Consider the following 15176-nt stretch of genomic DNA (forward strand, 5'->3'; position numbering starts at 1 on the left):
ATTCTTAAGTCTTATCTTGTTTTGAAATATAACACAACCATGGAGCAGGGCGCAAAACAAACATGACAACTCAATGGACTATCACAAAGCAAACATCCACAGAACCACCATCCAAGTCAAGAAATACAACGTTGCCCACTTCTGCCTATCTCAATGACCTCCCCTGCCACCCAAAAATAACTTCTATTCTGACTTTCATGGTAATAATTTCTTGCTTTTCTTAAGTTTTATCACCTAAACGTGTATTCCAGTTAACGATATGGTTTAGTTTCCCTGGTTTTTGAGTTTTATATAAATGGAATTATAGAAATAGACATTCTTTTGAATCTGAGTTATTTCACTAAATGGTGAGTTTGTAAGATTCATTCACATTGTTACGTGTACTTGTAGTTCATTCATTTTTATTGCTGAAAATATTCCATTTGAACAAATATACTACAATTTATTCTATTGTTAATGGACAGGTGGGTTTCGGCAATTACGAACAAAGCTACTATAAACGTGTTTTGGTGCACACGTACATGTATTTAGGTTGGGTCTACCTCAAAGAACTTCCGAATAACTTCAGCTTAGCAGATAATATCAAGCTATATTCTAAAGTGGTTGTACCAATTTATGCTCTGACAAAAAATTTACGCTTTCTCTCTCTGTGTGTGTATGTGTGTTCTAGTTGTTCTATGTCTTCACCGGGACTTAGCACGATTAGTCTTTTTAATGTTAGCTATTCCGGTGATTATATAGCGGCATCTCACTGTGGTTTCAATTTGCATTTCCCTGATGACTAGTGAAGTTGAGCCTTTTTTCTTTCATTTATTTGGCATTTGTTGATTAGAACTTTTGGCAGATACTCATCTGACTCATAGCGAACTTGTAGCCAAGTGAAATAAAGCCTCTGAAATACGACGCTATTTAGTCATATATCCCCTATTGACTTCAATTGGATTTTGAGTTTCCAGAGCAGGTCTGAACATTCTTAATAATACTGAATGCTATTGTTTCCTGAGTGCCCACTTGTTCCAGGCACTGAACTAAGGGCTTGACATACATAAAGTCTCATCATCCTCACAACCAGCCTATGAGGTGGATACTATTATTATCTTCATTTTACATAAGAAGAAACTAAGGTAGGGGGTGGCCAAGTAACTTACCTAAGGTCTCACAACTAACAAGTGGTGTAACCTAAATTCAAATCAACACCCTTAGCTGCTATAACATACTGCCTCCAAAGATGGAAACATTTGACTGCTTTAAAAAAAAAAATTAAAAATCACTACAACTGAATAACAAGATGGATGTGTAATTGTTAAAAGGGGAAAATAGTTGCAAAGATGACAAAGGATGAATGTTCTTTGTATGTGAAGAGTTCTCACAAATTAATAAAAGAACAACCATCACTATAAAAAATGGTTAAACATTTCTGGGGTCAGATAAATCTGGGAATTTCTGCTTACTTTTCCCTGTACTTGTACTCCCACAACACGTATGACCAAATTTATGACTCTGAGAAGTTCTGCACTAAAAACTTCCTTCAACACAGAGTTTTCCAAACTTACATGACCAAAATAGACTTTAGCATCCTGAATAATTACAATTCTTGGGAACCTACTTTGAAACATGTTGAACTATTATCACCACTGCTTCCTCTGGTTTCTAGTCTGGTAAAACTGTCAATAAGGGAAATAAAGTTAGTTTTTTCAGGGTTTCTCATCCTTGACACTACAGTAGTCCCCCCTTATCTGTGGCTTCAGTTATCCACAGTTAACCTCAGTTTGAAAATGTTAAATGGAAAATTCCCGAAATAAACAATTCAAATTCCTAAGTTTTAAATCGCTCACCATTCTTAGTAGTGTGATGAAATCTTGCACCATCCCTGTCCATCCCACCTGGGACACGAATCACCCCTTTGTCCAGCATCTCTACACTATGTACGCTGTCCTCCTGGGAGTCACTTAGTAGCCATCTTGGTTACCAGATCAACTCTCGAGGTACTGCTGTGTTTGTGTTTAAGTGACCGTTATTTTATTTCATAATGGCCCGAAAGCCCAAGAGTACCATGCCAATTTAGAAATTAAACTTTATCATAGGTATGCATGTATAGCAAAAAACATAGTATTTATAGGGCTCGGTACTATTGGAGGTTTCAGGCATCCACTTTGGGCCTTGGATCGCTTCCCCCACAGATAAGGGGATCCATGGATGGTATAATTCTTTGGACTTGGATGGACTTGGATGGTATAATTCTTTGCTGTGGGAAGCTGTCTTATGGACTGTGGGATGTTTAGCAGCATCTTGGGCCTTTACCTGGTGGATGTCAACAGCGCCCCCCCTTCAAGTTATAACAACTAAAATTGCCTCTAGACATGGCCGAATGCCCCTTTGCGGGGGCAGAACCTCTCCCTCCCGCTTATCTAATCTGACTGGCTTCTAAAGGTCTCACAGCGTTCCCTGTGCGTGTGGCCCTCTGGTACAAGCACCCCCCCAACTGCAAAGAGCTGTACTCGATTTTATTTATTTTGATGTCTGTGCCTTGTGACATCACTGTTTTTTGTTTTGATCCAAGGGGGGATCGGTCCGTCTCCTGCCTTCTGTCCTCCGTGTTTGCTAGGGCTCCCTCGGTCTCCAGGCACACCAGCCTGCGCAGGGCCCTGTGCCACAGGTCTCAGCTCACTAGTTGCTCTTGCTCCTCTCCCTGGCAGCCTTGTCCACTGCAGGCCCCCTGCCTGTCTCTCCAGCTCAAGCCTCCATTCTCCTAGGATGCTTTTTCTATCTTCTCATACCCTACACGGGATTAGGATCTTTCCTCTGAGCCCCACCCTGTCTGCACGGCCTTCCACCAGGCCCCCCATAACACATTCTACTTATTTATTCATGTGACTGTCTCCTGGAGTCCTTGAAGGCAAGGGCAGGGTCCTACTGCTCTCCTGATTCTCAGCTTAGAGCAGGCACCAGTCAATGCGTAGGGACAGAGGAGTAAAGTGTAACTGAGGGAGGCCGGTGATGGCACCCCAAGGTCCTGGGTGGAGTTCAAGCAATGTTGAGCTCACCGACAGCCTCCTTGTGAGTTTTCTTCTAGGCATGGTCTCCCTGCTTATCTCCAGACAGATCATACTCCTTCTGGAGAGGAGGTGGATACACCACAGGAGGGACCAGTCTTGTTTTCCTCCCTCTCAGCCATAAACATGACATCATTTGCTCAGCCAACGTGTCCAGACTGTTCCTGCAAGTTTTCTCATTCCAGACTTAAGGAGAGAAAAGTCCTTTTCCCTTGATCTCAGCATTTTTGCAAACCTCAGTTTATTCCGATCGGTGGCAATTTTTATTCTTGGAGACGTGCCCTCTTTTCCACATTTTGGGAGTCCCTTTTGGGCCTGAGTTTCTCAGAGACGCCCCCTCCCCTGAGCATGGCATTGATCTCTACAAGTATTTCCTTCATTTTATGTCCTGTTGGGGATGATTTTAAACTTAAGAGACAGAATTTAATTCTTGGGAACCCTCTGGCTTTACCTGAGCTGCCCAAGAAGGTGGCAGTGGGCAGAGAGAAAGGGACAGGTTAGAGAAACATTGATAAGGGACAATGGACAAGACTTGGGGACCATTTGGACATGGAGAAGGGGGAGATGACTCCAAGGTTTCTGTTTTGAGGCAAATGAGTGACTGGTGGTTCCTGCCACAGAGATGGAAGTCACAGGAGGAGGAGGAGGAGGAGGAGAGGGAGGAGGATAGAGAGTCACTGTCTGGGGAGCTAATGGGCCTGCTCTGGAACGTGTAGAGCCTGAGGTTTCTCTGGGAGCCAGGTGCAGATGTGCAGGAGGTGACTGGTTACACAGGCCTGATGCTCTGAGAGGCAATATGACTTGGGTGCTATTGGTGAGTGGATGGCAGCTGAAGCCAAGGGAGTCCAGAAGGGTGCTTGGACAGCGTGTGCAGGTGGAATAGCCCTGGTTAGGGATGGCGCGGGAAGAAAAGTCCTTGAAGGGGACCATGAGGAGTGGCCAGAGAAAGAGAGGAGGAAACCTGGGAGGGGAGCATGCACTGGAGGGAGAGTTTGGGGACAGAAGGGATGGCTGACAGCTTTAAATGAGAGAGAGAGGTCGATTCTGTTAAGGGTAGAAATGTGCCTGCTGAATTAGGGACAGAAGATCGTTGGGGACAACAGGGAGGGTGGCTTCAGTAGAGTGGAAGAAGCTGGGGCTGTATGCAGGATGGAGGAGGGAATGGGCGGAGAGGGGTTGGGGAACAGACAGACTTATGGTGGGAGTGAAAGAGGGGTTCACTCATTTATCCACCCAGCCAAGAAATGAGGGGTTCCTGTGTGCCCGGCAGAACCCCCTGTCCTCATTGTGTGTACTTTCTAGGGAGATGGAGTCTGGAGGGAGGATTCATTTTAAAGACAGTTACTAGAATTATCATCATTCGAAGTTAGATGGTACACACATCAGAGCTGTGGGTCATGCCCCCACCTGCCTGGCCCTTTCCTTTGTCTGCTGCCAAAACAGATAGAGTTTAGGTGGGAGGAGATGATGCAGAAGACATAATGGGGTGGGGAAGACCACAGAGTGAGGTGCAGAATTGTCATGTTTGGGTGGGCCTATTCACAGCGAGGTTTCTACTCGATCCCACACTGTTTAGCCCCTGCTGCACTTTATCTAGAGCCCACTGGGCGGGATGTCGTGTTGGGCTCAGGTCCCTCGAATGGGGATGGCACAGAGGTGGACTGTGGTAGCCTCCCCCAAATTCCCCCAAATCGCCCCACACTCCTGCACCCCTATGTAGGAGTAGACTCTCCCTTTCCTGTGGGGCAGATGGTTTGATTGAGGCTTAATCACCTGTGCATTCCCTTGTTGGAGCTGGCACATTAACCTGAACGCGGTTCCATGAGGTTAGACACAGAGATGCTGGAGAGAAAGAGGTCTTTATTCCTCTGCGAGCTTAGGGACCAGGGTGGGCGGCTCCCAGCCATTTTGGCTTTCTGAAGGAACGCCAGGTAGGGATGAACAGAGCCAAGAGACAGAGCGAGACCGAAACCAACCTTTTCGCCTGAGCTCCTGCATCCAGCTCTGCCCAAACCTATCAAGAACCATCTCAGACACTCTGATCTCTTGAACCAATGAATTATCTTTTTCTCTCTAATGTGACTTGGGTTTGGACACTTGCCACTGAAAGAGTCTGACCAATACAGTTTGTCAGGACGTCATTTGTGACTGTAAAATACATTATCTACTTTTGCAGAAGCTAACTGACTCCAGGGGCTTCTCCCATGGAGCCATGTGCATTTGCCTCTTTCTAGGTGCCAGCCGGGCAGGTGGTAAAGAGATGAGTAAGGCTGTGGAGATGATGACAGCGACCCCTCACAAAAGATCAGGGTCTATAACATGCTTTACATCACTTCTCTTAAGCCACGATCATGGAGAATGATTAACTAGCAATTCCAGGGGGGATCTGCCAAGCACAGAACAGCTGGAGGGATGTTCCGTGCAACAGGAGCTCTGAGGAAGGTGGTTGTGTTAGGTCTGGTGGATGGTAAACAGCTGGCAAGGAGGTGGCTAAGGGAGGACAGCAGGAACCAAACTGTACTGGGAACCAAATTGCAGCTAGGAACTGTTCCCTGGTGGGAACATCCATAATAAAAATTTCCTAGTAACCTTTAACTGACTTAGAGCTCATTACCATCTAATTAGCATGACATGGGTGGAGCTTCATGGAGAATTCTAGAAAAGACACATGGGCAGGAAGGAAACTGTTACATAACCTACCCTGTTATGTAACCTGCCATGTGATGTGGTATGTAACACCAACCTGTCAATCACCCCCAAAGGTGGGAAACAGCAACCAATCCTGCCAGGGGAAAGGCGGGACAAACCAGGGAGCTTATAAAAGGCGGCGCATGCTCACCCTCCAGTGTCTTTCTGCACTCGTGGAGACTGACCTGTTTCACTCTTTCTGGAACGTGTTTTCCCTTTGTGTAGCTTCCTTTACTTTCATTCTTTCTTTTATGTGATAAACTGTTAGTATTAAGTTGCTCTGTGTTTGTGATCACTCGTCATTGGCTTGACATCATGCCAGTACTCATTCTTGACACTGAGGACCAGGGGACCAGGGAACATCCACACAGACAGACCTAACAGTCGGGAAGGGGAGGGAGACGTATTGTGGGTTCTTTTAAACATGCTGTTCTGGGCGCCTGTGCTGAGGTGGGGACAGAGGTGGGGGAACAGGTAGACCGGGGAATCTGTCGGTATATCCACTGTGAGGTGAGGGCTGATCTCATACCTTTCCCATTCCAGCGTGGGCATGTCCCAGCTTGATCACCACGGGGAAGTGTGGGGCTGTGACCTGAAAGAGACAAGAGGAAGTCACTCATAGCATCTCAGAGCATTGCCACCAGGGCGCTGGGCACTGCCTGTTCTGTGGAAAGATCCATTCATCTGATATTGTCAGGAATCGCCCCATGAGTGCATTCAGAGATGCCACGGCTCGACCACCTGAAGTGTCAGCAATTTCGGCTTCCAGAAGAAGCTCTGAGCTCTTAAGGCCAGCTTGCCCCGGGCATCCACCAATCTGCAGAGAGACAGCAGAGTGATGCAAACCAACTGGTTTTTAAATCCTGGCTTTACGGCTGTGCAATAACACAAGCCATTGCCTTGATCCGTGCCTCAGTTTCTTCACCTGTTAAATGGGGATGATAATAGTACCCACCCCACCGGGTTGCTGCAAAGATTGAGTGAGTTATTACACAAGGAGCACTCAGTGAACGGTAGCTTCATCATTCCCTCCAACAGCACTTCAACTCTCTGGAAACTCTCATTACCTCCCTTCAGCCTCTCCAGGCTGCCGTAAACCGTTTCCTAATAACACAGTCATGCCTGCCGCCAGCACAGACATTTAGTGGCTGCACCATGTCGGACTCCCTGCTGAGCGACTGCCCTGTGTTTTCTCCTTTAGAGAGTTACACTTACGAGGGCAGCAGCCTTGCCTGGTTGGTCCCCTGTTGTGTCCCCAGCTCCTAGAACATTGCCCCGTCCAGGAGAGGTGCTTCAGCCAGTCCTCTCGGCAGGACTCCCGAGATGTGCGCGATTCTCCCTACGACAGGCGGGGAGAGTTGGGCTGGAAAGATTGTGCGCCTGTCCACATCTGCCATCACCTCCCTAGGGGGCCAGGGAGCCAGGACTCTAAGCTAAGCTATGCTTTTCCTCCTTCATGTGTTCGTATACTGTTTGAGATGTGTTTGCCTGGTTTCTAGAAGTATATTTTGAGTTGCTTGAGGACAAAAGTTAACCCTCCTATTTATGTAGTAATAATATCGCTCCCTTCAGTTGGACCACCCCCAGTCGGGGGGCACTATGACCCATTCCCCTGCGTAGTCTGCTGACAGTGCCGTCTGTTCTTGTACACTGTGGGTGCCCTGAGGAACCCGGCCCTCCTGTCCTGGTCTAGAGCCTGGTCTGTCGTGAGGTAGCTGTCGTGCTGCCACAGAAGGGCTGGCTGTGGGTCACAAAGCCATTCTGTGACCCTCGTCTGATTTCTCCCCCACAATGGCCCCGTGAGGCAATCAGGGAAGGTATTTTATTACCATTTTACAGATAAGAAAGTTGAGACCCAAGTCAGTTGCTGGGGAGGGGTGGAGCTGGGACTTGAACTTGGATCTGTCAGACTCCAAGCTTGATGTGAACAGTTCCTTTAAGGGACAGCGCAAAGATGGCCCACCGTAGCCTTTGAATAAATTTTATTTTCCCCTGATTTCAGGCTAAAATGTATCATACCCCGGTGCCTAGGGTGAATAAATATGTGTTCAAAGAAAAGCAATATTTGATTTTGATTCCAAAAGCAATATGTACTCACTATAAAAACTTGAAAGATATAATAAAGTGTTAAGCATAAAGAAGAGAATAAAAATCATTTTCAGACTTCTAACAGTTTTGGTGTATTATCTACAGGTCTTTTACAAAAATCTGTATTTGTTTTTCTTTTGATTTATTCTGTTTTTACAACATTGGGAGTATAGCACGTATTCAATTTTGTTTCCTGCTTTTTCCACTTACAATTTTGTGATGAGAATGCCTCTGGTGGTTATTATTTGTTAGTTTAATCATTATCATGAAATATTTCACACATGAAAAAAGCCTTAAAAAGCGATTACTGTGAACGTCATCTTGCATAAGAAATAAAACATGGCCTGAAGGAACGAAACCCCGATCATGTGTTGATATTTATTAATACAGCTCTGATTCATTTTTATGGCTGTATAGTATTCCATTCCACAAACACATCACCATTTATTTCCTGCTGATGAATATTGAGGCAGTTTCTATTTTTTTCTGATTACGAACAATACTGATGCAACATCTTTGACAAGTATCGCCTTCGAACATGCTGGGAAGTTCTCTAGGGCACATGCCCAGCGGTGGAATCGCTGGGTCTGGGGACGCTTGCCTCGGATTTGCTCAATACTGCCAAATTGCTCTCCAAATATGCTCTCGGGGGCAGGGAAGGAGCTCCCAATATTTGGGGTCAAAAGACTTACAATTTACCACTCTGACCAATGTGAAGTGAAATGAATGGGTACATTGTCACCAAGGAGCTTCTGTTATCTGGCAGAATCATCACACCCAGCTTGCAGACCTTAGGCAGAACTGCTTCAGTTTCCATCTCATTTTCAGGTGGAGCTCAAGGAGAGGGGAAACGGGTGCTCTCTCTTCTCCCCCCGCTCTGGTCACACGCTGCGTTGGTGGGAAGCGGGAAGAGCATGGAAGCTGGAAGGTCAGTGGCTCTGTCTCACCACTTAATCTTTGCTTAATCTCGGGCTAGATATTTAACCTCTTTGAACCTCAGTTTTCTAATCTACCAAATGGGAATGATCACGCCTAACTCACAGAATTTTGAGGGGAAGAAGAAATAAGGAATGTAAAACTGCTTCAAGTGGTGCTAAAACCGGAAGTATAAAGTAGAAGTGAGGGCAGGAAGGTGCTGACTCTGGCTCTGCAGGGGTGAGGGGAGAGATCAGGAAGGATTGGATGGTTGAGGAAGGAGAGCAGAGGCTCTGGCCTGGCAGCATCTGCTGATAAGGGAGGAGATAACACGAAGTCGGACAGAGGAAAATCAGGAGACCACGCCAGAGGGTGCCGTCAGCGGTGATTACCAGTTGGCAATTTCAGTCTGAAAGAACCTGATCAATCACCTTATCGAACCCCCATGTTGCTGTGTTGCGGTAGGTAGAATTTCTAGGAACGGCCCCCAAGATGTCACCCCCTAATCACTGAAGCCTGGGTGACGATATTGCCACACAGTGTTACGTTACATGGCACAGATGACGTTAATACAGGGACGTCACCTGGATGGGCCTAATCTGGTCACACGAGCCCCTAAAAGCAAAGAACTTTCTCAGGCTGGTGGAAGAAGAGGGAGTCAGAGAGATTCAAAGCATGAAAAAAACTCAGCACGCTGTTGCTGTTTTGAGACGAAGGGGGCCATGAGAGAAGGAATGTGGGCAGCCTCCAGGCGCTGAAGGCAGCCTCTGGCTGATGGCCGGTAAGGAAATGGAGACCTCAGACCTTCGGTCACTAGGAACTGAATTCTGCCAGTGATGAGAATGAGCTTGGGGGAGAATCTTGAGCCCCAGAGGAGAACGCTGCATGCAGGCACCTTGATTTTGGCCTCATGCGAGCCCTATCGTGCCATGCTGGGCTTCTGGCTTGCAGAACTGTCGAATAATAAGGAAGCGCTCGTTTAAGCTGCTAAGTTCGTGGTGATTTGTTAGGGCAGCAATAGAAAACTAACACACGTGTCTTCACTGAAACCAAAGCCCAAAGAGTGACGTGATTGCTTTCATGACGCACAATAGCAGACCCAGAAGTCAAGCTCGTGTGTTTTGACTGTCAAACAAGCACTCTCTCTACCAAGGCACACTTCTCGGGGAAGCATATACATATATGGGGTGTGATAAATGCTTTTCCGTCATGATAATGATCAACACAATAATATCAAATCAAATCAGTTCCGAGGGCACTAACAGAGTGAGAACTACGTAGCTAGCTCTGGGTTTTGAGCTGTGTAGGACACACAGAAGGTTGAGACAAGAATTTTGCCCATCGAGGGCTTCTCATCTGGTTGGTACGGAGACAGGAAGCATGGCAGGCTGGTGTGGAGGGGTGGAAGCCATGCACAAGTCTCCATAGGAAATGAAGGCTCTGACAAGGGCAGAATTCCCCCAAGGGGTGAACGGTGCAGAGTGCGGTGGTCTTCCCAAGGTGGGTGCTTAGATTCTTCATGATCTCTAATAAACAAAGACCCATGGGAAGGAAGGATTTATTTTATGATACTTAACATGATTTGATCTGCAATAAAGCTATTTTGGACATGCTTGCTGAATAGACTTAGATATTTGAACTAAGTGTCTTTCTCCAGCTTCTAAAATGAAATTGGAGGAATATATTAGTTATCAGAAATAGCAGGAGTAGAAGCTGTATTTGGATTTATAGGAAACAGAAAGCCAATCTAGAAAAATCTGAGACTTTTAAAGATATTTCAAAGAAAACATTTCAAACATTCATTTAAAACAGTGAGTTTTCATGATACTAGGGGAACATTTTCTTTGCCATTTTTAACTTTGATTTGCTGGAAATGGCGTTCTTCTTACAACCATGTATGGGCTCACAGGACTCTGGGCTGGTGCTGAAGAGAAGGAAGAGCCAATTTGGGGCCAGATTACTGAGGCTTTCAAAGCCAAAGGGAGGAGTTTAGGTTGCTTGGATGGACCATGGGGCAGTAGGATGGTCGCAAAGCAGGAGAGTGACCTGCCGGTCTGGGGCAAGATGCATTTGTACCAGGGGAGACTGAAGGGCCAGAGACCAATTTGGGACGGATTATAACAAACTCTGAGTGCCCCTGGTTGGGCCTTGACCGGGAAGGGGACGGTAGAGGAAGTGAGGGCACTCCCAGGAGCTTTTCCTTTTTTTTTTAAAGCGACACCTCTTTATTGAAATAATAGTATTAAAATGACCATAGAAATTCAAGGTGAGAATTGTCTACAATCTCATCATCTAATCAAATCAGTGCTTGTATTGGTTCATATTACTTTATAATCCTCATTTATATGTCCAACAAAGCACCCCAGGATATTCTATAATAATATTAGAGATAGAATTTTACATCTATCTTCTCACTTAATATGATGCCATGAAGTTTTTTTCTATTTTTGCTGCAGACTTTTCTTATATCCTTCTCTATTCTCCTTCCCTAGCCCAGGGAATCTTTTCAAAAATTGCTGTTACTGCTTAATATCGCACCACACGCACCCCTCCTCCCATGGCAGCAACTACAGTCCTACCCCAGTAGTTTTTTAACAGCCGCATGATCTACGCATGTACACGAGCTGCAATTCTTCGGTTATTTTTCTATTAATGGACATTTGTGTTACACATCCTCTCTCTCTCCCCTCCTCTTACTTAGCAAGACTTCACTAAACATCTTTGTACACATGTCCTTATGAGCTAGTGTTTTAATTCCTAGAGGCCAGGCCTACAGCTTTTCAAAGGGAGAACCGGCAGAATGTGGAGACATTCTTTAGGTTTCTCAAGTCCGTTGTTAGAGCTCAAGAAGCGAAAGTGGGTGCCACGGTATTGCATGCAACATATTACCTCCAGGCTAATACTGACGACATTTACTGAGCGTCATGTCAGGAATGGGACCGAGCGCTTTATGTATGTTCCCATCCTTTCCCTCCCCTACACTGTGTGTGAGGAGGCAGCTACTTGCCCAGGGTCAGACGGCGAGGAATGGTGGGGCTGCTCCACTGCCATCCCCGTCGCCTGTCTTTGTCCCGTCGCCCTCCCCCCTTGCAAGCTGTTCGAACAGCTTTCAAAGGCCATTCCCATTTCCACTCCTCTGCACCATGCCAGCCCCTCCCCAAACGCAGACAGGTCACCGAGGACAAAAAACATCTTGTCGGGGCTATTTTCTCTCTTCCCTTCCCAACAATAGTTTTATTTAGTTCCCGTGGGGATGGCGAGGTCTGCACCAGCCTCTCACAGGCTCCTTGTCCCGCTCACATGCCCCGGGGCACTCCAGAGTTCAGCGCTGCCCAATGGCGTGAGAGGCCTGACATCCTGTTCGAAGGGTCAGATCAATTTTGGAAAACAGAGATCCCCACCCTGATAAGGGCTTTATTCAACAGTACTCAAAGAACCCAAATAAGTGGAGGCGGCCCAGTGCTTGCGCTGGGTGTTCCCTTGGGAGGATTAGAGCCAGAACAGTGCGAGACCAGGTCAGTGTTGTACCAACCTCCTCCTCCTCCTCCTCCTCCTCTCCAGCCAGAACCGAAGAACCAGGACTTCAGGGTGGTCTGGAGCAGTGCCCGCCAAAGGAGGCCATTCCCCCGGCATTCTTGACTCTGGAGACTTAAATACACACAGTGTCTGGTCCTGGCTAAGTGATGGGAAAAGCAAGACCGAGAAGAATCTGGCAGAGGAAATCAAAGACTGAAGAAGTCTGGGAAGCTTCAAGGAGGTGCTGGGCCTCCATTCCCTGCCTATGAGGCTCTGCCTGATCTGGCTGTCACCTCCCTCTTCTGTTTCACCTTGTATCTCTCCCTCCTCCCCATCCCAACCTCTGCCTTCCAGCTATGTTCCAACCCACTGGCCTTTTTGCACTCTACCGAATGGGCCCTGCTCCCTCCAGCCACAGGGCCTTTGCACATGCTGCTCCCTTCCCCTGAAAGACTCTTCCTCACACTCTTTCCTAGGCCAGTCCCTTCTTATATTTCATGCCTCAGCTGAAATGCTCTGTCCTCAGAGAGCCCTCCCTGGCCACTGCTTTAAAGTAGGTGCTTTCTGTTATCTTCTCGACTGACCCTGAACTCGAATTCTCCCTTCATGGCACCAGCCACCATTGCACTTATGTACCCATTTCTTCATTGTCCATTTTTCCACTCCTTATAGGTGCTCTGAGGGCAGGAGCCTTTGCTTGTTTTGTTACCACGGTATCTCAGGCACCACACAGGGCCCCGTACACGGCAGACGCTCTGTATGAGGTGTACATGCTGAATGGGTGTAAGACGAAGCCTCCCACGACAGGTGGGAGATGTCCCGTGCAAACAGGCAGAGTCAGAAAGAACTGGGGGACAAGGAGCCGATAAGGTTGATTCGAGTGGAAGGTTTGCTGGGGAGGCAGTGGGGATTAGGGAGGACAGAGGGGGAGTCACAACCTTGCGGGGGCCCCAACACCAGAGGTAGGAGTCTGGACAGGGGGCAGCAGAGGGTTTGGATACTGTGAGGTACACATGCACAAGGCAGATTCTTCTGGAAACTGTAGTGATGACAGGTCCCATTTTTTAGCGTGTGCCAGGCATGGCGCTAAGCACTTTGCATATGTTGCCTCCTTTATGCCTCTTGACAGTTCTATGGGGCAGCTCCCATTTCTGCTCCATTTTACGCGCAAGGAAATAAAGGCATGGAGAGGTGAAGTTTCTTGCCTAAGCTCATAGGGTTCGGCCAGAGCCGCTGCCCTGGCTCCGCGTGGTGCCGCCTCTGCACGACCCGGCTGCGGCCATCGAGTGTTTCCGTGTGCCCAGAACTGGGTTCACTCATTTGATTTGACTGGAGCGAGCGAGCGGAGGCCAGCAGACCTGTTAGGACAAGACCGGCTACTGTCACAACTAAGCAGGGCAGGGGAGGTGACAGCAGTGTGGACTTTGGAGCCAGAGGATCCAAGTTCACCTCTGGTTCCCACACTTATGGCTATGAGCTCTTGGACAAGTCACTGGCCACTCTGTGACTCAGTTTCCACAGCCCCCAACTAGGAAGATCACTTGAATCCCACCGATGGATGGGAGGAATCGACGTTATGGTGGGTGTGGGTCACAGAGGAGCTGGTCCCTGCTGGTGGAGAGGCTTGAATGGCGGGAGAGGGTGCCCAGGGTCTGGCATGGAGGAGGACGGCAATGCGTCCTTGCTCCCGTCCCCTCCACGTCAGGGGCACGTCAACGGCTGATCAGTCACTCCCTGGAAGCAGGAAGGGGAGGGGAGGGAGAAGGAAGCCTGAGGCCCAGGTTGTGAGCAGGGAGCACGATGACGCCTTTGACAGAAATGGGGCAGCTCGGACATGGGGTTTGTTGTAGGCATTTAAAAAAGATACATTCAAAGCAGAGAACAGAAACATCCGGATAGCTGCTTAATAAAGCTTAACCTTGGTATGTAGTATCTGACAGGCTCTCCTTGGAATTTTAAGCACTGCACGGAAAGACACTCTTGTCAGGAGGGAGCAGAATGGGCAGGATGACCTTTGAAAGTCCTTTCCAATCCCTTCATGTTGCGGACAAATCTACAAAATGCCACCTAGACGAATAAAACATGTAAAGACAAAATATGTCAAGACAAACCTCGCACTCATGGCTTCCAGGGCTCTGCGTGGTCTGGCCCTGCCATCTGCCCACCCCATCTTACCCCGGCTCCCCCATCCGCCTCTCTGTCCCAGCCTCACTGGCTTTCTCTCCGACCCTGACACCAGCTCTGCTCCCTCTGGCCACAGGGCCTTTGCATGTGCTGCTGTCATGGCCTGGAACGCAGTCCCTGCTCCTCTTCATTCGGTCAACTCTTATACATGCTCCAGATGGCAGCTCTACCGCCACTTCCCCAAGGAGCTGGCTTTCTCCTTCCTGTCTAGGTCACAGCCTGCTCACCTCTCTCTCCTTCTTAGCTCTTCTGCCAGTCTTGATTCACTGTGCGATTGCTCGAGGAGTATCTGATGCCCTCACTAGCCTGTAAGCTCCAGGAGAAGCGGGGGTCTGTGTGCGTTGCTGCTCATCGCTGGACACGCAGGCCTCGCCTGAATTGCAGACCTGCCTCCTGAACCCGGCCCCCAGGGGGTCCTGCAGGCACCTGCCCCCCAGCATTTCCAAACAGCTGCACAAACTGCCCACCAAAAGTGCTCTCTCCTCTTCCTGTGTCCCAACCTCAGTCAACGAACGGTCCCAGCACCCACCCAGGTGCCCAAGATAGAGAGCCTGCCTGCCTGCTTCCTTCTGATACCTGCCCTAGACCCAGGTCAGGCACACAGCAGCGCCTGGGAAACGTTTGGGGAGTGAGGTCTGTGGTCTCACTGCCCAGCCTGAGGCCCCCTGCCCTTGTCATCCCACCTCTGAACTCTCGGCATTGCTGCCTCCTACTCTTAGTGTGTCCTGGAAA

The 15176-nt window shown here is 48.1% G+C and overlaps 1 protein-coding gene across 3 annotated transcripts in view; it reads right to left on the reverse strand.

The window, feature by feature from the left end:
- SYN3 (synapsin III) overlaps positions 1 to 15176 on the reverse strand; it is a 407059-nt gene that overhangs the window by 62934 nt on the left and 328949 nt on the right. For all 3 annotated transcript variants that reach the window (XM_012644720.1, XM_012644718.1, XM_012644719.1), the window contains exon 6: positions 6271 to 6333. In XM_012644720.1, coding sequence (XP_012500174.1) covers positions 6271 to 6333 — 63 coding nt within the window. The remainder of the gene's footprint in view (positions 1 to 6270; positions 6334 to 15176) is intronic.

The sequence above is a fragment of the Propithecus coquereli genome, unplaced genomic scaffold (genome assembly GCF_000956105.1).
Source record: "Propithecus coquereli isolate 6110/MARCELLA unplaced genomic scaffold, Pcoq_1.0 Scaffold218, whole genome shotgun sequence".
Taxonomy (NCBI): Eukaryota; Metazoa; Chordata; class Mammalia; order Primates; family Indriidae; genus Propithecus; species Propithecus coquereli.